Genomic DNA, 24823 nt, shown 5'->3' on the forward strand with positions numbered 1-24823 from the left:
CTGCAGTCTGTAAACTTTCCTATGGTGAGACCAGCATCTTAACTTGATAGCGAGAGGATAACCAATGATGAATTAGGGTTTAACTATATTAAATATCATATCTTGCAGTTCTTTCTATTTTGTTTTTGCCAGCTAAACACAAATATAGGGCTACAGTATCAGGGGTCAATTTAAGATTACTTGTGCCTTTCATCTTTTGAAACAAAAAAATAAAAACTTTGGGAGATTTTAGGGGATCTTTTTTTCTTACCCCTTTCTTCCTTCTTTCTCTTCATGGGGGCTGTTCCCCTGCTGTATTGTAACAATACAAATGCCAAATAAAACATTTAAAAAAAGCACAGGGGACAAAACACTTGATATGCTTTGCCATTGCTCTCAATGTAAATCACTGCTGGTAAGCTGTTCAATGTATATCAATGTATATCTTGTATATCTTGTAATCACCTGAAAATGCTCATTGAAACATTTTGAAACATGTCCCTTAAATAACTAAGTTATTTATCCGCAATTACTATTTCCTTTGTACTTGTGTTTTAAAGTTTGTGAAAAAAAAATGCAATGATGCATTAACAATAGCAAATATGTTGCTTTTAACACAAGTTGCTTAAAATGACATTTTCTGACTGTGCAAAACCCACATTTTTAGGTGAATGTCCCCTTTAACCATACAAATACTGTACATGCAAGTCGGAACTAACAGGGATATAAAAAAGTATGACTCATTTATTTCCAGGACAGTTTTATTCCCATTTCCAGACTATTGTGCAAGATCTAAATATGTTTATCAATTATATGATACTAAAAATAACCTACAAAGAACTCATTACAATTGGACTATTGTGCATGATGGATAAACTGCCTGATAGTTATTGGCAACAATGTTAAGCACATCACACCGTAAGGACTATCCCCTCAGCTATATACTAGGGTAAACTTAATGGGAAGTGGGCCTAAAATGTGCTCTAATCCATAGAAAATCATGTTGAGCCAACATGTATAAGTTGTGCATGTGTGGATCACAGGTACCTTATTGTATGTCTCCCTTCTCTTTATATTGAATAGGCTCAGAAGTGTATTTACTCTAAAACAACTCATTTTGAAGACAAAATGTCCTTGTGTGTCAAAAATTCTGGATTCTCTTTTCTGCCTCTTCAGTAGCAATGCTCTTCATACTAATCTACACTCTATTTATCAGACATTGGATTATTAGGTTGCCAGTTTCTTACTCCCCACTGTCTCTGCATTACTTATAAATGATCAACACTTTTGCTGTTAATTTGGAAACTATGCTGATAATAAACTAGCACATATAGAAAAATGACTGTACCATTGGCTCCGTAGTCATATCCTCTACACAAAGTAGATCAAAACAGCGTATGTCTTCCAAAGTTTTCTCAATCAGTTTTTCTTTAATTGCAGAGACGTTCTCAACAATGGCCTGTAACCTAAATAAAGAACCAATCATTAATGTTTTATTCTGAAAAATGCTTAACTCAATCAAAATTCAGTTTTTTAAATTATGGTCATTGTTGATTATATTTCACTGAGTAGTAAGGATGGCTAAAATAACATAGTTATGGTTTCATATTTATCAGTTTGCTGGAATGAATAGTAAATATTGCCCAGTTGCTTTTGCATTGGATATTAACAATGATTGTCTTTCAGATAAGGATAAAAGCATACATGCTTTCTCAAATCTTCTCCATATATACAGGTACAGGACCTATTATCCAGAATGTTTGGGACCTGGGTTTTCCGGATAAGGAACCTTTCTGTAATTTGGGATTCCATACTTTAATGTGGTTATTTATCAAAGTTAGAATTTATCTCTATTTTCTGCTACAAACTCCGATCCGATGTTCCAATTTTTACACTTATTTAGTATTCATTTTCCTGAAAATTTCCGGGGTTCACGATTTTTTTGATTTTTCACCTGATTTTCACGTTTCTTTTTCGGATTTTTCCGAAATACTTCGTATTGCACGAAACCCAGCGCACATTAAAAAATCATTGGGACGTCTCCCATTAACTTATATGCAACCTTGACAGAACTGAGATGCCGGATTTTCTGATTCTGACTTTTCCATCCTCGGGGTTTAATAAATTTCCGAAGAATTTGTGATTTTTTTTTAAAAGTCAGATTTTATTTTAAAAAACACAAATTTTTGGTGATTTTTGCATTCGCAGTTTAGTAAATAACCCCCTAAGTCTAGTTTAAAAAAGTAGAATTTTAGGAAAGCAGCTGTATTAGCTCAAATAACTAAGTGGCACTCAGACCCTACCGATTGCAGATGGGTAGAATTAGAAAACCAACTAACCGCTCCCAATGCAGCTGCAGATTTACTATGGTTAGAGCGTAAATATCGACCTAGACACAGTATGAGGAATGTGTTTATTAGGTACTCAGTGACTACATGGGATAAAGTCCACTTAACCCTGTCTCCTCAGACGCTCCCCTCTCCTCTTACTCCACTGTTTCACAACCCTGCTTTTCCTCTGGGGATGAACTCCACAACATTCACATGGTGGATTAATAATGGTTTCTCCAGAGTTCAGAATTTGTTCATTAACTCTAAACCCATTTCTTGGGATACTTTACAGTCGAAATTTCATATACCACTGAAAGAACATTATAGGTTCCAACAGCTCCTTCATTACGCTTCGGGCCTGTTGGGTCGCACATATCCCGATACCTCCTCCTTCGAATTCTTATGTAATCATCCCTTACGCAAACATAAAATCAGTGTCTTATACACTGGACTTGTTGAAGCCACTTATTCACAGGGGAAAACAACTACTATGCTGAAATGGGAACAGAGATTGGGGGAGCCCATAGAAATGGAGGAATGGGAGAATATTCATAAGGTTATGGCAAAAGCTTCTATAAATACCTATATTAAAGAGAATGCATATAAAATTTATCATGACTGGTACTACACTCCTAAGAAGTTGCATAAATGGTTTAACTCTTCTGATCTATGCCCAAGGGGCTGTGGGGAAGTGGCGGATGAAATGCACATGTGGTGGACATGTCCTACAATATACAAGTTATGGGAGGACGTCTTTAAAACGATAAATGACACTTTGGCGACATCACTGCCACCTGACCCTTGGTTAGCTCTCCTACTGCGTAAGCCTGAACTGATAACGTACAATGAACATAAACTTTGTGTTCAAATGTGCCTAATCACAAGAGGCTTAATAGCTAAAAGATGGAAGGGCCCACCTCCAACTATGCAGGAAATCCGAAACAAGTTGTGGTGGTCGATCGAAATGGAGAAGCTTACTGCTATGTTGAACAATAGGCTCAGTAAATTTGAGGACGTATGGAATATCTGGTTATATAGAGAAGGACTATTGCTAAGACAAATTTAATACCTCAACCATCAGGAGCTCTCACTCAACCCCTTCCCCTCACCTTCTTCCCCTTTCCCCTTTTTCCACATTTATAAGGAATTGTTATATAATTGTTAACACATACTTGGGTTTGTAGATGTGAAAACCATGATATGCGAAGATTGAATATCAGTACAATTATATTGCTAAATGTGTAAACAGATACCAAAAGTGCATTCTGTTGAACTAATGTGTTAACTTCAATAAACAGAAAGTTGAAAAAAAAAAAAAAAAAAAAAGTAGAATTTTTTTCTTATAATGTAGTCTATGTGAGATGGCCTTACTGTAATTTGGAGCTTTCTGGATAACAGGTTTCCTGATAACAGATCCCATACATGTAGTTAGTTTCCTGCTTAATAAGGACAGACACATAAAACACTTTGGTCTCTGGATTTTTTGCACTTCCTTCCCAGTAATTTAATTATAGCATTGTATGGCTTAACAATCAAACCTTTTGACAGCAGCGTTAGTTTGATGAAGAAGGCCCTCTATGTTGATGCTTCTCCATGACACAGTAGACAAGCCAGGTTGGAACTGACTGTTAACTCTTTCTAGATGGGAGGTGAATAACTTTGATAAATTCTGAGGAATCTTCTTTTGAAGCTTCGCATATTCTTGCACCACATCCTCCAAGTCGCTCTTGTACATCTTGAATTTCTCAGACTTTAAACAGATATTTAGTAGTATTGAAATATTATTTTTAAATAAAGGATATTCAAGCACTCTTGCAAGCTAATAATTAAATATATGAATGTGTGTTAAAGTAATTTAATGTACTTATTATTGCCCTTTACACAAAAATTTTAAAAACTGCCAGTTCTTTAATGTAAATATCTGCAATCAAACTAACCATATGTCCAAGACCACTTAAAACCATCCAAATGAAAACAGTGTCATTACAAAAACAGTTTTCAGTAAATTGTGCTGTACCACTGAGCAATTCTGTCTATCATCACAAAATAACTCTTCTATACAATAACAATATATCATAATACCAGCGATTTAGCTAACCCCTGTTAATGAAATACTTAATGCAATTTACCTGCTGAAAAGCTGCTAGGGCTGCCTCTGGAACAGGTATCCCAAATCGCAACATCCATTTAGTCTCCTCAATCAAATGAATTATTCTAAAATATTTACGTATATAAAATGTTGTTAAAATCATGATATTTTATACTAAGACTTGCACAAGCATAAGAATCAGATGACTTGTTCTTACCTCATGTCTGTATTAACTGCCAGCTGTTGTGTAATGGGGTCACGGATGAGCAAAGGGCAGCTAAGACCACTCAGACTTTTGTCTACCTGTGCTTTCCATTTCTGATACCATAGCTCTTCATAAGCCACCAGTGCAGAGGCTATACGGTTATATAGTTTAACTGTTTCTGTATAAGTGACGCACTTGTTTATAATTCTTACATTTCGGAAAACCTGTATTTAAAATGTAACAGCATCACAATAAAGTAAACACACATCCCGCAGACACCGCTTATGCTACATTACATTAAATAAAATGACATGTTTGCATCTAATTTGCAATGTGTAAATATAGAGAATTTTACTTACCTACTTGACGTAAATTCCTTTTCTTCTAGTCCCGACATGTCAGTACACATGGGGCATTGCCCCTCCCAGACCTGGAGGTAGGACCTATAACATAGCCAATCAAAATGAATCATGACCTATAAGACCACATGACCTCCTCCTCACCACAGTTATACTTTTGCCATAGCAGTACAGTAACCAAATTAAATAATTGGGATGGGAAACCCTGTACTGACATGTCGGGACTAGAAGAAAAGGAATTTACGTCAAGTAGGTAAGTAAAATTCTCTATTTCTTCTACGTCCCTCCATGTCAGTACACAAGGGATCTACCAAGCCATGCACCGAAAACAAGGGGTGGGAATAACCAACATAATGCAAAAACCAAACTGATGCTAAGGAGGCCCTGAGAAAAGGCCAGCATCACATCCATCCAACAGGGGAGCTGATAAATGTATATCTCCTGAAAAGGGTAGATAAAAGGCACAATAACAACATGTCCTAGGACATGGTAAACGATTAACAAGAGCTACAAAATCAACCACAAAATTACAGAGACCGGTACTTGAGGATCAAGCATTGCAGATTAAGAATAAACATATTCTGTTTAAAAGGTTCCCTCAGTGACTAGAGGGATACCTGCAATATGGTTATCTGACAAAACCCCACCTGGGGAAGAACAAAAATCCTGCAACTGTTAAAACAAAAAATGTGCCTAGGACAAAACCAGAATGATGGCAATAGCCATCTCAGAACTAAAACACCCTAGAAACCACCAGGAAATCAATCAGATCAGAAACTAAACACAACTTGAATGCATCTATCACCAGTGCTGGAGAAATACACGATCCTCAGCAATAGCAAGTGGCCCTAAAAAGACTTGGCCCACATTAGCCTGGTCCTGCATCTTAATGGAAGCAGCTCAAACCAGTGCTGACCGGAGTCACCTCTACACCAGAGATCAGTCCAAGATCCACTAACTCCATGCTAATAATACCTAATGAAGACTTAACTAAATGAACACCTGGGTTATCATAAATCAGCATATCATTGTAACCATTGTAGAGCCAAGCTGGTACAGCCCAGTAGCTCCACCAACCACCAAATCTAAACTGGGTATACAACAGCACAAGGATAAGCTGCTGAACCAACCAATGTGACTTAAAGCCATCTACCAGTAAGCTATGCTGTTGCCCCAGCCAACTGCTACACAAGCAAGCAATGGGACCCAAGCCCCCACAAAAGCCGAGGCCACTACAGCTCAAGCTGCACAATGCTACAGTTTATGCAAAAACTGAACCAAACCTGTGACCATACATAGAAGCTACTGAACCAGCCAACAGCTGGGATCACAATCCAAAATCAGGCATGCCAGAAGCTTATAGCCTACAAAAACTTGTACCAACCAGCAATGATGCACAATCCACTGGCAGAGAGCCAGCCACCATACATGCAACCAGTGGTGGACCAGCCAGCTATTATGTATTCCAATATAGATGTGCAAGGCCATTGTCACACTAGCAGGCCAAGATGCCCGTCAGCTGAAGTGTTTGCAAAAAACCAGAGTGGAATTCGAATACACAAGCAATAGTAAATAAGCCAGCTATTGTGAATGCCACCCTTAGGGACAAGGTAACCAACTGCCCTGGCACCTGACACAAAAGTCAATTTCCATACATGCAACAACGGAGCACGTCAGTTGTTGAACTTGCAAAAACCCTGGTCCACAAGCCAGCCTTATTGATAATAAGCAGTGGCATACAAGACCAAAAACAATGCATGTAAGGCAGAAGAAAAGGTTAGCTGTAAGCCAACATATGACCAACTGCTGAATACCAATCAGCAACAAAATTAGCTATGGGCTGTGAAACTCCGAGCAAACACCAGCTGATGGTACAACTCATGCTAGATCCAACCAAATAGTCAATCATGCCTACTGCTGGTGTAACCAGAACCATACCTGCAAGGATTGCAGACAAGAGAAAACCAATGGCTGTTGTCCTGCCAAGGATTGCCGCAAGGCAAACAGACATGCCCACCAAGGGCCACAGCAAGAATAGTAACCATGCCTATCAGCCACCACAGCCTGGCTGGTGACCTATGCACCATAGGTCACAGCCAAGACTGGCGGCCACAAGCCCACAAGGACTATAATAAAAACTAGCAGCCCCCTTAGCCAGGGGCCACAGAAAAGGCCAACAGCCCAAGAACCCTGGTAAAAGGCAAGCAAGCACCTAAGTTAAGGGCCATGAAAACAGGTCCGCAGCCATAATAACCCAGGTAAAAGGACAACCAAACAAATGCGCCAAGGGTAAAAGACCACATGAGCCAAAGGCTCATGCAACAGGCCAGCAGAACAAGGGCCCTTGTAAAAGGCCAGCAGACCCAGGAGCCGAGGACCATGGTAAAAAGCCATGGACCAAAACAAGGGCTCTAACCCAAGCCAAGGACCATAATGAAAGCTAGAGGCCACACAAACCCAGCTCCCTGGCGAGATGCCCGAGGCCACACAAAGGGCCATAGACTACAAGCTGGGTTCAAGCCTGTTAAGGTGCCAATAGACATAACAGTAAGTGCCCTTTAATCTACCAACAATTAAAGAAGGGAAACCTACCGTCACAAAAACTCAGTAGATGTAGTATAACTACAACTGAGCTCCCAACAAAAGCCACCAGATGGGAATAGAATATCTAAGAGAAGGCCTATATCACACAAAAATACACCATATAACTCGGAACACTGCCTGTTAAGTGTGGAAACATCATAGGAAAAAATGGGGTACAATGCTGCTACAGCAGAACAAACCCCTAGCCGGTCCTGGAAATACCAGGTGTAATAAGAGCACACTTGCCTACTGTGTCTGCGCAGAGAACTCGGGCTCACAAACCTAAGACCTCAGATGACAACTATACAAGAAGTCAGAGGGACACAGGCACCTAACCAGATAATATGCGCTAGACAGTAGGAATAATCCAGACAGATCCTTGGTGGCAGACTGCTTCTAAGGAGCAGACTCAGGGGCGTAACTAAAGAGAAAGCAGACCCTGCGGCTGCAGGTGGGCCCAAAAGGTATAGGGACCCATGAGGCCCAAATAAAGAGCAATTTCAATACGTATTGGTAAAAAAGCACAACCTCTGGATATGTTAGGGGCCCTAAAATGAATTTGCTGTGGGGCCCAATGACATCAGGTTACAGCACTGAGCAGACTCAATGTAAGGAAGGGGCTACCATACTGCTTCAGCAGTGCAAGCCTCCAGCCAACCCTGCAAGCACCCAGTGTAATAAAAGGCAAATATAACCTCTGTGTCTGCACAGAGGACAATAGAAACAACAGAAGCAAACTGAGGAGTATCTGCACCTTACCTGATAGCAATGAAAAGTCCGCAGGTTGGAAACTTCAGCTAGAACCCGGATAGGTTTTAGCTGAGGGACATAATTAGCTTATTAACATGCAGACTTAGTACCTTGTGTAACTGCATTTTGCACAGAGGACTCCAGCTCACAACATACTACCAGGGATGCTTCACCAATGCGGCAAGTTGAGGCTGTCGCCTCAGGCAGCAGCGCCCCACTAGGTACCAGGGGCAGCAAAAATTCTGCTCCTGGTACTTTAAGAGCAAATTTCCAGGGGAGGGGGGGCAGCAGCAACTGCTGCTGCCTCAGGCAGCAGAGGGGCCAGGATCGCCCCTGCATACGACTTCATATAATATAAGAAGGAACACAGGCAGCTTACCAGATAGCTCAGACTTGTCAGCAGGAATATCCAGTCCAGTGGAACACTGCTTGTTAAGAGCAGACTCATAAGAAAGGAAGGAGGTGCCATACTGCTTGAGCACATGAGCCAATATAACCACTGTGTCAGCCAAGAGGATGCAGGTTCACCCATACAAAACTTGAAATATTAAACGGCAATAGCAAATGGGCCAAAGGAACACCTACACCTTACCAGATAGTGACTAGTTAGCTTGATGGAAACTCCAGCCAAAGCCCTGATAGCTTTCAGCTGAGGGACATATTAAGCATATTAACATGCAGACTTCCCAGTGAAATTAATGTTTCAAATACACAATGGATACTGAGAAATCAAAATCTCTGGATTCAGGTACCACACTGCTTAGGCAGAGGGATTCACCAGCCAGTACTTAAAGTGTAGCAAGAGCCAATACTGTATTTTGCACAGAGGACGCCAGCTCACAACATAAGACTTCAGATAATACAAGAAGTCAGGGGAACACAGGCACCTTACCAGATAGCTCAGGCTTGTCAGCAGGAATATCCAGGTGGAACACTGCTTGTTAAGAGCAGACTCATAAGAAGGAAGGAGGTGCAATATTGCTTGATCAGTTGAACCTCTAGCCCTTCCTGGAGGTGCCATATTGCTTGATCAGTTGAACCTCTAGCCCTTCCTGGAGGTGCCAATATAACTTCTGTGTCTGCACAGAGGATGCAGGGTCACCCATACAAGGCTTAAAATATTAAACAGCAATAGCAAAACGGGGCGAAGGCACACCTGCACCTTATCAGAGTGGCTAATTAGCTGGATGGAAACTCCAGCCAAAGCCCCAATAGCTCTCAGCTGAGGGACATAATTAGCTAATTAGCATGCAGACTTCCCAGTGCACTACACACAGTAGAAAATGAAGAATCATACTCACCAGCTTCAGGCAGTTATAACTAGCCCATATGCATACCCACGGCCCTTTTGCAGAAGTTCTGTAGAGTTCTGTAAAGTCTCACATAACTCAAAAGAAAAGGGGAGTCCAAAAAGCTCACAGGTAACAATGTGGGAAGCCCACACCTGTGTCTGTTCCCAAAAAAGCACTAGATTGAATCTTGTGCCTCGCTGGGCATATAGCAGGGGGGCTGTTTTAGCACAGGGCTAGGACCATGGGTATGCCCACACCTGCACTTCTTCCCAATAAGCGATAATTTACAGATTATGTGTCTTGAGGCATCAGGTAAATTCTTCTCCATTACCTGGGAATCATCCCTCTGTGTCCACACAGAGGTAAAAAATAAGCAAAAATAAATAAATAAAAATACAGAAGAAAAAACAAAAGGCTCACAAGTAATAATGTGGGAAGCCCACAACTGTGTCTCTTCCCAAAAAGCACTAGATTGAATCTTGTGCCTCGCTGGGCATATAGCAGGGGGGCTATTTTAGCACAGGGCTAGGACCACGGATATGCCCACACCTGCATTTCTTCCCAATAAGCGATAATTTACAGATTATGCGTCTTGAGGCATCAGGTAAAATCTTCTCCATTACCTGAGAATCATCCCTCTGTGTCTACACAGAGGTAAAAAATAAATAAATACATAAACAAAAAGAAAATGCAAAAGAAAAACAAAAAACAAAAACTGTTTGATTTCTCTCAAAATTCAACAAAAAAATAAAAAGTGAGGAGGGAGATCCTACCTCCCTGTCCAGTAGGACAAAAAATAACTGTGGTGAGGAGGAGGTCATGTGGTCTTATAGGTCATGATTCATTTTGATTGGCTATGTTATAGGTCCTACCTCCAGGTCTGGGAGGGGCAATGCCCCATGTGTACTGACATGGAGGGACGTAGAAGAAACAGCTTTTCACCTGTTGTTAATTAGCTCCAATTTTAGTTCTCCAATGATTGGCAGAACTATTGGATTCGTTGTTAAAAAACCCTGGTATTCATTTCCAATGTCTCCCTTTATATCTTGCACCTAATCAATCACACATTAACATGTTCTATGGCAACTACATTCGCTCTTAAAATTATGCCATTTAAACATACATTAAAAAAAAGGGCTCCACCACAGGGGTGAGATTTACCACTTCAGGTGGCATTAAATTCTGTGCAAGTTGCGGTGCACCATGCTTAGTGTGCTTAATTTTTTGCTTAGGGTGATGGTGCATGGTTAAAATTTGTCACCCACAGTTCGGCTCTTGCCAGTGCCAAATCTCTGTTAAATGACTTTCCCTAGTAAAACATTAAGGTCACCATGTTTAAAACCTGTTACTTACAGGGAGGCAATTTCATGGACAACAAATTTTACCCTTAATACATTGATAGTTTAATAGCACATTGATAATGTGTGACTGCAGAGGGTCTCTTATCTTTGCCTGCACCCTAGTTGGTGGCCACCCATGGTTTAAATTATGCATTTTGGGCAGAATCATGGTGATTTCCTTGTTTTTTTGCAAATTGCTCTTATTGTACTTATTTTCAGCCCTATAGTTTTGCTGGTGAGTCAGTGGGAAAAGTCCTCTGGCTGTGATAAGAAAGGAAGAAAAACACAAAGGCTGATGGTACAAAGGGCAAATTGAAGATTTGCCAGGCTGAAAATCACAAGAAACCAACGCTGCTGTCTCCAATATACTTAAATGGAAGACATTACAGATTACATTACATTACAGTAACAGATGCTATCACAGTAGACTGTATACCCCATCTACCATAGCCCTAAAAAAAATGTTTTTAAATCTTTGAGTAAACACAAACCCACCTTCATTGGGTTTTCAATTTTTGACAGCAACTTTCGTGACCAGGTTATTGCACCCACAACAGGAGGCATATTCCTCGGAACAACAGGGTCATCCTAAAAAATAAGAGTTAAAAATAATTCATCATGTTACATAATCTAAAATATCATTCCTTATGCCCCCTATCCCACAACAGCCCACAGTGAACAATGAACAAAATGTATATAGCATACATATTTAAGGCCAAAGCCAGAGTGCGTAGAAGCAGAGCAACCCTGAGACAACCCTGCCAGATGTTTATAAATATATGTATAAATAAATATGAATTAAAAATGATCTTATAAACTAAAAATCACTTTTTTTTGTATGATTTGGGCTTTTGAGCTTTTTATGCATCTTAGAATTTGAAATAAGATGGAATATAGTTACCTTAAATGTTTCATAGACTTGTTGAGTCTCCCTAAGATCTTCATAGAACCAATCAAAGACATCCATGTAACATTCATTAATAATATGTTGTATGCCTGGCCGATGACTTACAATTGAAAACCTGACAATACAAAATCAGTTTTTATCTTGTATTAGCTTAGTAAAACACAGAAGACTTATATCACCTATTTATCTATCTCCTTGGCAAAACCCTATAGGGATCAGCAACCTCTATCATTAAAATGTCTTCCTTGTACAGGCCAATAAGTGTTACTTGGGCTCTGGAAACCAGCACTGAACCATACTTTTAGAAACTACTAATTTATTAGCAACAGAGCAGCAACTATACAAGTTTCTTAAGAAAAATTAACTGTATCATTTTAACTATTTAAAACAATATAAATTTTCAGTAGTCAAGCTGAAGTTGCACTGTATTTCCCACATTCTTCAAGGTGTTCAATGGTTTGCCACCAGCAGTTTCAGCACATTCTTATGAACTTTAAAATATGGCTATGACCCAACTAGCATGATCAAGATTAAACACTCAAGTGACCCTCTTGAATAAGTTACATTTTATAAAGTACAGGTATAGGACCTGTTATCCAGAATGCTTGGGACCTGAGCTCCATATCTTAAATCAACTAACATATCTTATAAACATGAAATAACCCCAATAGGACTGATTTACCTCCAATAAGGATTAATTCTATCTTAGTTGGGATCAAGTACAAGGTAATGTTTTTATTATAACAGAGAAAAGAAAATCATTTTCTAAAAAACATAATTATTTGATTAAAAAAAAGATGGCGTTCCCATAATTTGGAGCTTACTGGATAATGGGTTTCCATATAACGGATCCTATTCATGTATTTATGAAACAGGAAAATAAACACAGAGATGAACACATTTTGTACTGTTTTAGCTTTTTGAGGGGTGCAAAAATATTTTACCTTTCAAGAATGGCAAGAGCTTCTTCAGTAGATATTTTCCTTAGAAAAAGAGCCTGAATGTACACCGAGATATATTTCTCTGCCTGTTGATTCATCACTAGGAACTCACAGTATCCCTCTTCACATGGGTTCTGACCTCTACAGAAAAAGGAACTAGTTTATATGAATTCTCTCTCCCTATTATTATAATTGATTAATTTGGTCTAAATGACTTAACAGGATTTTTAACCAACACAAAACCTTAAAAGGGAACTACCATATAAAATATAAGATTAATTTCATAGAAAAAAGAGGCTGCCTATAATCAATCTAATAATCAATAAAATATGAATATACATACAGTATATTAAAATACTAAATATTACAATTAGGCTATATACATTTTCAGAGTAGTAGTTCCTTTATTCAGTGTTAGGCATCAAAACTGTTTACTGTACAGACATTTTTATTTGTCAATAAAAATGTCCATGTATCCATGTTATACAATCTTATATAACTTCAAACCCCAAACCATTGCTATCATTTGTAAGACACAGATTCATACTGCTACTATCCCATGAAGGCCAGTTTATTTTGCCAATACTTTTACTAGCTGAGATAGAGTGGTCTCTGTTCATCTGGCTTTGAATCTTGGATGTGAATGCTATTTTGTCTTGTAATGAAGTCAGGCCCGGAATTACCATCCCTGTGCCCCTTGGCTGGCTCTGTTTGCTGCCTGCCCCCTTCCCCTCCCCTTCCCTGTCTCCTTCCCCTACCCGCCCCCCTACCCTTCCCCGTCCCCTTTCTTTATGTGTGAGCCTGCGACCATGTAGAATGTGCACGTGTAGAACTGGTCAGGCACTGGAGAAACATGGGAGATTTTCAAATCTCCTGCACACCAGTCTCCAGTGCTCGTATTTGGATGCGGCTGGGCGGCATGCCACCTCTGAAATTCTGCCACCCTAAGCCCAGACCTTTTTGACCTTGTGACAAATCCGGGCAAGAATTAAGTTATCTTAGAACTAAAAATAATATGGTTTCTTTATGTCTGTCTGGTATTTCTTCCAATGAAAATGCCTTGGTTTGTGAAAATCTCTCCAGTGTGTATTGTACAGCTCCCTTAAAACCTTCAACTGTACCTCAAACTGCTTCTATAAGCTCTTTAAACATTGTTTTTAAACAACAAAAACATATTTTCAGCATTTTCAATGCTTTTTTAGGAGTTGTGACAATAATAAGAGGGCCATAGTGTGTACAGAAGGAAGCAGGTGACTCACGTTCTTTCAGTGTCCAAAAACACATCAGTGTCAATGTACTGTGATAGCATGTCTATTATCTCCTCCAGTTTTTCCAGGAGAATAGATGACAAGGTAGACTCTTCTTCATCATCTTCCCAGCTGTAAAGATTAGCTGTAAAACAAATATATTCCATTTTGAAATGGTTGATATGTAATCTGCTGTAGACCATCTTCTTGGGTCACAGAGTGGGCACAACGTGTTATCAAAGAAAATGGCAGCTAACTAAAAGTCTAAAAACATATCCAAACTTTAAGGCATAATAGATAAAATGGATTATTTTAGTATTTATATCTGACTCCCTGTATAAGTTTGTCTGCCATGAGAATGGAATAAGTAAAAATCAGGTGAAAAAAATCTTTGAATTGATCTTATTTAGTGTCATTATCTGGCTGCCACTATGATTTTGGAAATGGAAAAGACATGTATATAGTATATATACTGTTATATGGTTTTGTTCTGTTAAATGCAACCTATATGGTGCAGTCTACAAAAAATTCAAAGAGAAGCCCAACAAATATGCATCAGTGTTGGTAATAACGGGTAAAATAAACAGAGGCCCAAGCATGCATGCACAACAGTGGATTATAGTATGTATTTCTATTGTGTTAATTGTGGTAAACAATGATGCAAAAATCTTATGGGGTTATTAAGTAAAATCCTACTTATCTCATATTTTATTAAAAAAAAACCTTGACTAAACTCCCATGCTCAATTTGACCTTATTTATTAATAAAATCGCAGAAAACCCCGAATTGCTCAAATTTTTCCGGCTTTTTTCCCAAATCGCTTGATTTTATGATCCTAAAAGGTCGGATTTTCAGGCTAAACACGGCACAGTCCACGTCAGGGAACTCGACAGGTCTGAGATGCCAGATTTTTTTTTTAAAGGTGTTTATTTATACACATTTAAAACATAACAACAACATAAAGGTATCCGTCAGGTAACATAGACAGCGATCAGAATACAGCGAGGTCACGCAGGACCCCTACAGTGCAATAAAGCAAGGAAAACTATACACGGTTAACAGCAGATCCCAACAATAAACGAGCAGGCACGTAAATAACAACATTCCCAGTCAGTTACACAGGACCAAAGCCCACCTCCCTCCAGGTAAGACAACACAATATAGCAGAACAAGATCAGAAAGCAGATGGCGTCCCTAACGAATTACATCATAAGGCCACTTCATCATGTGCCTCAAGCCACGGTCCCCAAATCTTATCAAATTTTTGGGGGCAGTGCCTAGCAGAGTACGTGAGCTTTATGACTGGAAGCTGAGCATTGACCAGTTTTTGCCATTGCTTGATTGTCGGGGACAGGGGGCTCATCCATTTGATAGCTATCTGTTTTTTAGCATAGAATAATAGGGCGCGCAGAAGGCATCTGGTTTTAACAAGGGGGGCAAGGGCCTCAACCACGCCTAACAGACATACCTCAGGTGCCAGTACCCCAGGAAGCAGGACCACCTCAGAGAGGTGAGAAACCACTCTTGCCCAGTAGCGGTTGATCATGGGGCAAGACCATACTAAGTGAAAGAAGTCAGCATCCAGATGCCCACATTTGGGACAGGCAGCATCCGGGCTCCTACCCATAGCCTTAAGCCTAAGTGGCGTAATGTAAGTACAGTGTATTATCCTAAATTGCACCATTTTATCTTTAGTAGAAATCAGAAAACTGTAGAGCTCGCTAGTTGCCTCCTCCCACACATCATCCTCCATAGTGGGAATAAGCGTGTCCCATTTAGCCCTGGCTTTAGCAAAGGGGCTACCCATGGAAGTCACTAATATTCGATATAGGCTAGACACCAGTTTCTGGGGGTTCGGATCCCACAATCTGTCTTCATGCGGCATCGTGGCCGTGGGAATAAGCAGGGAGCCAAACTGCGCAGTGACAGCATGACGAAGTTGAAAGTACCTATGCCAAGCAATGTGCCGGCACCCCAGGGCAGTGGTGAGTTGGGTCTGGGTCAGGAGGGTATCCTCTGTCAATAAATCAGAAAGATGCTTCACTCCTAGCTTGGGCCAATAGACAAAGTCTGGAAGTTGTCGCAGGTGCGAAAAATTAGAATTTCTCCACAAAGGAGCTCGGGGGGAGGGCAAAGGGGTTGGCCGTGCCAGCATTCTATGGGCAAGCACCCAAGCCCTTTGTGGGCAGTTCAGTGTGGGAGGGAGTTCTGGCGTGTCCTTGACTCTCCTATATGGAGCGTTACGAATAGCCTCAAACGAACCTGCCAGGGTGGCATGCAATGCGGTCAGTGGGTTCTCAAGGTCAGGGTTGAACCAGTTGTGGATGAAGGACAGTTGGCTCGCAAGATAGTAGAGTCTAAGGTGGGGGAGGGCCAAGCCTCCTTTGTCTACTGGGGCCAGGAGAGTTACCTTACTAACCCTGGGAGGTTTATGTGCCCAGATAAAGGAGAAAAGAACTGAGTCAATTCGCCGAAAAACCTGTTGGGGAATCCAAACCGGGGCATTGTGTAGGAAATAAAGGAATTTCGGCAAATATATCATTTTGAAAAGATTCACCCTGCCCCACACTGTTAATGGGAGATTTGAGATGCCAGATTTTTGGATACGACTTACAGCATTGGGGTATAATAAATCTCGAGGTTTTTTTCCACATAAAATTCGAGTTTTTGCCCCAAAAAGCCCGACCAGATAAATTTGAGGTTTCGTAAATAGCCCGCTAAATGAATATTTTTTGTCATAATTTTCTAGCAATCCAGATTTAAATCTACCAACCAATAATACAGCTTGTTTATTATTACCTTAAAATATTACTATAAATGGTAATGTTCTTAATATACAATTGGATACGTTAGTTAGGCTTACCAAGCATACGCTTTTCCTCATTTGAAAGCACCATTTCAGAATTGTTTTCCTGATGTGTTGGCTGTTTGCTCTCTTTCAAAATAGTAAGATCATAGCCAGAAATGTAAATGTCCTGTTCATTTACATGTAGACTTGGCAGTGCAGATGAGTCTTCTGTAAAAATCTTTACAAAAATTAAGGTAAAAGATGTATTTGGTCCTGAGATGGAAAAATCAATATACTAATCTAACAGCAAAATAGGTAATTTGTGGCTCAAACCATAAACAAAGAAGTAATTTTGTCCTGAAAATTTGAGGGCGGGGCTTGAGGTCACCAAAAATGTCATCCTTTGTCATACATTGTAAAGAGGCAAATGATTACCTGAGCTTCATCTTCTTCAATAAGAGTCTGGAGTTTTCCGGCAGATCCTATACTTTGTTTCACAATTTGTACATGTTGAGGGGCTTGTTCAGGACTGGTATCTAAAAACACAAAACAGAGAAATGAAATTAAAGACAGTCTGCTTTGCATATTTTCATAATAAGTACCTATATTATGCCTGTACAGTTCAAATAAATCTTAAACCACTCAACTTCAGGTGAACCATGCCCCTAACAATAAGCTATTTATTAAGATGCAACACTCTGCTTCTCTTAAGCATAAACTTTATTGTCATAAAGGGGTGCTACTCAGGGGTGCTCCGCCAATGAGGCGAGTTGAGGCTGTCGCCTCAGGCAGCAGCGCCCCACTAGGTACCAGGGGCAGCAAAAATGCTGCTCCTGGTACTTTAAGAGGGAATTTCCTGGGGAGGGGGGGCAGCAGCAACTGCTGCTGCCTCAGGCGGCGGAGGGGCCAGGATCGCCCCTGGTGCTACTGCTAAAAAAACAGACTGTGCAACATTTCTCATTTATGAAACTGTAAAAAAGGTGATCCCATATCCCACAGAAAATTGATGTATTATAAGTATTTGTTTTGCAGCAGTTAAAGGATAAGTAAACCTTAAAAAAAAATTATGTAAAATGACTCAGGGTGCAGAAAGCAGAAAGAGAAGCAGAAAGTGTGCAGATGATCCTCTGCTAGTTATAAGGTGCAGTCCAAGTACTATATGACACTGCAAGTGTCTTACTATATATTGGACAAATAAGGAGCTTATACATACCTGATTCTTTTAGTTCATCATTAATAGAGATCTCACACACACTTCCTGATTCACTTTCATCATCTTCAATGAGGTCTTCCTGAGCAGGTTTTCTTAAGTCTTCTGTTTGTCTGGATAATATTTTGAACTAAAAAAGTGAAAAGTATAATCTGAATGCATTTTTGTAGACAAGAACATTGCAAAACCCTGATAATGTGAGAAACTGCTGAAAAGACAAATATATTATCTATATGACAAAACAATGACTTAGCCCACAGTATATACAATGATAAAAGCAGACAGCATAATGATGTTGATAATGTTGTCCTTAATAAAGCTAATTTAATCATTAACGGGGAAATGTAATATGTTTCGTTAGCGCAAAAAACATTTGCAAATTGCAATTGTGGCCATGTGATTATGTTTGAGTCCTTTTTGACCAATTACAGACCTCAACGCAAATTAAAGACCAATTACAGACCTCAATGCAATGTTCGCAATTACAAAGCATATTTTTGCTTAGCGATTTAAAGGGGTTGTTCACCTTCAAACAACTAGTTGGTTTCAGATAGATCACCAAAAATAACGACTTTTTCCAATTACTTTCTATTTCCTATGTGTGACGGTTTTTCTAATATTGAATTGTAAAGTGTAATTTCTCTCCTTCTGAAGCAGCTCTGGGAGGGGGGGGTCGCCGATCCTGTAAGCTGTTCTAAATTGATACATTAAGTTGATACATTTGTTATCTTTGTCCCTGCTGAGCAGAAGCTCTGGGTTTCATTACAGGCAGCTGTTAGAATTGATACAATTGTTGCTAATACTCCAGAGATGCTGCTGAGAAATGTATCAACTTAATGTTCCAAAATTGTAACAGTTTAGAGTTTGCACCTGAATTTCTGAGCTGCCAGACTCAAACACCAGAGACACGAACATTCAACTTTAAGCTTAGATTTTGGGAAAAACGTAAAAAATAAATAATGGAAAGTAATTGAAAAAAGTCTTTATTTCTGGGGAACAATCTAAAAACAAGTGAATTGAAAAAAGTGTTTGGAAGGTGAACAACCCCTTTAATATTTGCCGGTGAATGATTATGAGTATGCGCTAAACATTTGCAAAAAATGCCATTTTAAACATCGCTTGCGATTTTTAATTACTTCCCCCAAGTCTGATTGCCTGTTGAATGGAAAATATTTGTAATAACTCTTTCTTATAGACAGAGTATATTTTACCTTAAAGAAAGAAAAAATAGGTAGCAGGAAAGATGCTGGGACTAAGTACAAGATAAAACAATGGACATCATGTTGGACACAAGCACAAAACCTAGCATGCAATCCTATATACAGTAATATAAGGGTAATTTACAAATGCTCTAGACCAGGCATGTCCAAAGTGCGGCCCGGGGGCCAATTGCTGCCCTTTTTCTAATTTATACCGGCCCTCAGCCTCCATCATGAAATTAATAATAATGAGGCCCTCCAGCACAGTGTGATCAGGAATCCCATAGAAGCAATATTAAGGCACATTAGTGAAATGATCTGGCACATAGAGACGCACTGTTTTCGCATACTTCTTTAGGGCTGAAGGTGTCAATAGATGTACTGACGTGCCAGTACAGTAAACTAAACAAGTATGGCTTCACTACGTTCCAGTACGTGTCTATTGCTAACTCCTTCAGCACATAGGCAGCAGTATAGACTGAGTGGCAGATCATTTCATTAATGTGCCCATATATTACTGCTACAATTTCTTGATTCCTGTAATTTAATGTTAATGGTTCAAAGAATGTCAGGCTGAATGGTCGGCCCCCACACATTTTCACCTCACCAAATCTGGCCGTCGTTGCAAAAAGTTTGGACACCCATGACCTAGACGTGCTTATTTACCCAGCACTTGTATCTGGGGCATTGCTGCGCCATGTGCTGGATTAAAAATGCAGTACATGGTGCAGAGCACAGCAATCATGGGCACAGCCCTGTACCTATCACCTGCCATAGGGCTTATTAATTAAATTAGATAATAATGTATGAAAAGGGTTTGATGTTTGATGCACAGCAATTCCAGTTGCAGAAGCTCAATATTTTCCCCATTTATCGAAACATTTCTGACTGACAGGGACATTTTCCCAGCTCTATATTTTCCACATTTATTCAAATTTTTTTACCATCAGGAAGGCTTCCCTGATCAGGGAAGATATGAACATATTCACAAATTAATGTACAGTGTTTATGTAAAATATCTCTTCTGCCTTGTATTCTGACAGTCCAATGTTGGTCTATTGCATATATGGTAACACCTTTAAAATGCGCAAGAAGCACTTGTAAGTTTGCAAAGTGCATTTACTTACCTCTTGCAGTTTGTCCATGATATCACACATTTGTTTAAGCCTTATGCAGAGTGCTTCCAAATGGTACATTATAGTGTCATCGTCTGTTATATGCACGCCAGTACTTTGGTATTCATGTTGCTGGTCTACAAAACAGTATAGCTTCATCAATGTTTAAAAAAATAGCTAGGAAGTAGTTTTCCAATAAAATAATATTATTTGTAGTTTGTCAATTTGTTTCCAGTATCTGCTCAGGTTGCTTAACAACATATATTGTATACTATATTCTGTGTCTCTATAATCAGATAATACAAGGCAAATCTAACATTTATACGAGTTAAGAGCTGGGAAACGTATTAACATTTTGGTGACAGTTGTACATGGCCTATGATTAAGTCCTGGGTAAGCATGAAATGCATAGGCTCCATGTGGGGTTATACATTTTAATGTGATACAATAAATGTATGAATATAGAGAAAATATGGAGAGAATATAGAGAAAAATGTTTGAATTACAGTTGCACATGGCACCTGATTAAATTGCCATATTTATAATCTCTTAAAATGCATATAGGTTTTTTTTTTTTACTGAGGCTTTTTTTTTACTGAGTGATTTTTGTACTGGGGAGAAGATTTTACAACGTACCATAACTGGATGTCACAGATGGTGGTTTTTTAATTGTTGCCTTATTCGTTTTCATGCTGAGTACAGATTGTTTTCCAGGAAGGGTAGAAATGGAACTGGAGGAGGGATATCGCTGCATTCCATGAACTCCTTGCAGCCATTCCCGCAAATTATACAGTTCTTCCTTAAAATTATTTTTAACAGTCAAACAGGCTTGTATCCTGCAACAAAAATGTATGATTCCTTATAACATTTCTGGTTTAACAAACAACACATGAACTTCTTTAAATAGACAACAATGCCTTAAATCAATAGGGCATGTGCTGAACATACTTTTTGCCTGTTGTTCTAATTATGAAATATGTATGCTTTTTGTAGCTCCATGCAATGAAATTGAAAGTTAAGTCATATTCTATTTCCATCCCATCAAGGAAAACAAATCAGCAGCCAACTGAGAAGCCTCTGTATAAATAAAGCATTCCCTTCCTCCAGTTGCAGCCTGCTAGGCTTTCAGATAACAAGAGGTTTATAGGTGGACTGGTGATTTGTTGCAATTGTGCTTGTTGGAATCAGGATGTAAAATGTGACTTTACTTTATATTTTGCTGTATTTATTGAAAGAACTAAAAGTCATACATATTTTCTAATCAGTGCAATAGACAAAAATGATGGGCAACTTGGGAATCAAATCTGTAAGATTTTTTTGATAAAAGGTTATTGAAAAGGTATCTCTACAGGTATTGGTGTCATACTACCACTATTAGGTCCACCATGATTTCTAAAGTACAGGACTGTATAAACATTGTTGATTTTCCATATCTCTTACCGCTCATAGAAACTACTGCTACTGTTTATCATTTCTCCCTTGTATTTGTCTTTTTTCATTTTCTTTTCTTCTTTTGTCCCTGCTAATAATCCAGTCTTCATATGATCCCTTATTTTGTCCCAAATATTGTCTTCCGATTCTCTATTCATAATACATTCATGCAGGAAGCTTATACAATTCTGTGTCAGCTGATTCGACACCTAGATAAAATAAGAATTGTATTAGCCATATGTATTTGCCATTGAAAACCTTGGAATTTGATTACAGGCAGGATACAGATAGAACTCTTTTATTTGATCATTAGATTATTAGAAGAAAGGGGTTACGTGACCCAAAAAGGATAGCATTAAGCACGAAAACTTTAGAATCTCAATGCAGCATTGAGATTATGTCTAGCACAAAACTGTTAAACAATTATTTGTTTGTGATCTCATTACATGAGCAAATCTATCATTGTTGTTTTACTGTTTTGCTTGTTCTTTTCACAAATGGCAGCTGAATTTGGTAATGAAATCTCTATATATTCCTATAATATGATTTTCCTGTTATAGTTCTGTGAATACATATACAGCACATAAGTGTTTATCCCTAATCTCATCCTCCAATGTTGTTACTGTTTGTGGTCCCCTTTAAAGAGTAAGCCTCAGAGTCTGAGGGCCGCTGCTTACCTTTGTGAGAAGGAGTCCCAGAAACCCATTTTTGGAGAAGAATCTTGTCATGGTTTCTGTTTGTTGGAGGCCAGAGAAAAACGCTGGCAGAATGCTATTTATCAGGGTACAGGGATCATTTTCAGTGCCAAGAGCTTCTAGGTGACGTGAGTGCGCTTCCAAGTACTTAACTCGAGCTTTGGCAGTGTTTGCTGCATCTGTAATACTAACAAAAGATGGCCGATTAATACCTTGCTGAAACAATTCTCAATATACCCTAATATTAACTTTCATAACTCAGCTAGCCATTGCTGTTCTATATATTTCGGCAACAATATTTGGAAATGAATGATATATTTTTATACCAACAAATATAAAGCATTGGTTATAAAATATATTTACAATTACTACAGTTTAGTGTTTTGCAGCCATTTTAATATGATTGTTAAGGAAAGACATTTATTAATAAAACCATTTCAGATTTTCTAACAAACAGAACGTCAGCTCTTTGGGAACAGGTACATCATACTATTTGTTTTTTTATCTACTGTTTTTTATCTACCTACAAAAAAAACCTGCAACCTATTCTTTTGCTATGGCAGAGCTTGCTCAATACCTATGGCAATACTATTCAGGTTATCTATAAACTAATATTTTAATGATTGACGTTTCTGCTGGAAAATGAGATTCATCGAGGAAACAAAAAGTTATTTAAAAGATCAGCATTTACAGTACTTTTATGCTTAGGCACTTGAGACAAACAAAAATGGAGTAAAAATGTGTATTATGTTCTTAGTTTTCTCATATTTTTAATATCTGTTGATCCAGAACTTACAAATAAACTATTTCTTGACAATAAATGTCCTATTTTATGTAAGAAAGGCTTTCAGTCTGCAGTCCTGTAGAGAGCCATGAATGACATTTGAGAACTGTATCTTGCTGTGTAAGAACCAAGCCCATTGTACTATAGAGATTATCTGTTATCTGTTGTGTGAACCTGTGCCTTTTCTCCTTTTTCATCTGACTGCCCCCCATGGCTACACAGCACCTTGTTTATATAAACTATAATAGTGTTTATAAAGCAAACATACAATTGTTACCAGTGCAGGGTAACAGTACATTACATTTTAATTACTTTAAAAACAAAATTGAACATTAGAGTGTGAAAATGATGTGAGTATGAAAAGGGAAACTACCAGGGTCAGACTGGGCCAGCCCAGATCTGCTCCCCTGATAGTCTGACCCCTAAAGAAAAGATCTTGTGTCGCGTGGCGGATCTGCGTTCAAGCAAGCGGCACAAAAGTGTTTGCGCATGTGCGGAGGGGCAAGAGTTAGAAGTCGGGAGGGGGCCCCAGTGACTGCCAGGAGGGCCCTTCTTGTTGAAGCCCCGGTGGGCCCCAATGCTCCAGTCCGACCCTGGAAACTACACAAAGTTATAGTGCTATGACAGTGGTTTAATTGTGTAGATCCTTAGTTTTTGCAGGAAGCTGCTCTAAGATTTCAATTAGAGGGTAATCAAAAAACTGCCCCAATATGGCATGACTGCCATAGAGCAAAGACTTCTGGTGTACTCCCTATACTCAGTGGTAAGAAAGTCAATCTATTTTATTTTGACAGAACCAAAACAGCATTATGTGCCACAGAAGATGAAAACCGTGTCTGAGAATCCATGTTTTTTAAAATCGCCCTAGCAATGAATCTTGCACAAAAGATTTGGCCAAATACCAAACCAAATGCAAATCCTAGTTTGCATATTAAAATGAAGGAATATTTTCAAAACATTGCATCAGTTGTGTACATAAAATATTATTCGTTTTCAAGAACTTTAAAATCACATGCCTTTGTATTCCACTGAACCTGTGAAAAGTATTAGGATTCGGTACAATCTTGACCCGAATCCTGGATTTGGTGCATCCCTAATCTGAACTGCCATATAATATTGGCATATTAATAATATGCTATAATGGGTAGTATAGCACTTGTCTGAAATTAACTTTAAATGTATAATGTAAGAAGATATAAATAGTCCTATTATAATTGCAGCTACTCATTAAAGGTACTTGCGTCTAAAGCCACTCCTTGCACTTTAGTATAGTTGCATTTGGTGCCGCTGCCATCGTCCTACCCTCTGTTACAAATTTTATGCAAGAGCATTTATTGATACATAGGAACCCTGGAGCTACCACTACATTCAGAGACAGTGTCGGACTGGCCCGGCGGGACACCGGGAAAAAACCCGGTGGGCCCCGACCCTCATGGGCCCCCGCCGGGCCAGACCACCTCTCTCCATTCACAAATCGGAAAGAAAAAACTGCACCGCGCAGCCTGCGCATGTGCCGGCGAGTACAGCATCGTGCGTGCGCGCTGAGCGCGCCAGAATGCGTGCGCGCCGGCGCACTTCA

General features: G+C 39.2%; 1 protein-coding gene across 1 annotated transcript in view; it reads right to left on the minus strand.

The window, feature by feature from the left end:
• LOC108704151 (dynein heavy chain 5, axonemal) overlaps nt 1-24823 on the minus strand; it is a 132351-nt gene that overhangs the window by 95117 nt on the left and 12411 nt on the right. The window contains exons 6-20 of the mRNA XM_018240559.2: nt 22443-22647; nt 21775-21974; nt 20971-21170; nt 20347-20471; nt 18024-18150; nt 17246-17346; nt 16886-17048; nt 14035-14167; nt 12779-12916; nt 11829-11949; nt 11423-11515; nt 4616-4827; nt 4439-4523; nt 3848-4059; nt 1328-1445 (exon numbers count right to left, since the gene is read on the minus strand). Coding sequence (XP_018096048.2) covers nt 1328-1445; nt 3848-4059; nt 4439-4523; nt 4616-4827; nt 11423-11515; nt 11829-11949; nt 12779-12916; nt 14035-14167; nt 16886-17048; nt 17246-17346; nt 18024-18150; nt 20347-20471; nt 20971-21170; nt 21775-21974; nt 22443-22647 — 2233 coding nt within the window. The remainder of the gene's footprint in view (nt 1-1327; nt 1446-3847; nt 4060-4438; nt 4524-4615; nt 4828-11422; nt 11516-11828; nt 11950-12778; nt 12917-14034; nt 14168-16885; nt 17049-17245; nt 17347-18023; nt 18151-20346; nt 20472-20970; nt 21171-21774; nt 21975-22442; nt 22648-24823) is intronic.

This window comes from Xenopus laevis, chromosome 5L, assembly GCF_017654675.1.
Source record: "Xenopus laevis strain J_2021 chromosome 5L, Xenopus_laevis_v10.1, whole genome shotgun sequence".
Classification (NCBI taxonomy): Eukaryota; Metazoa; Chordata; class Amphibia; order Anura; family Pipidae; genus Xenopus; species Xenopus laevis.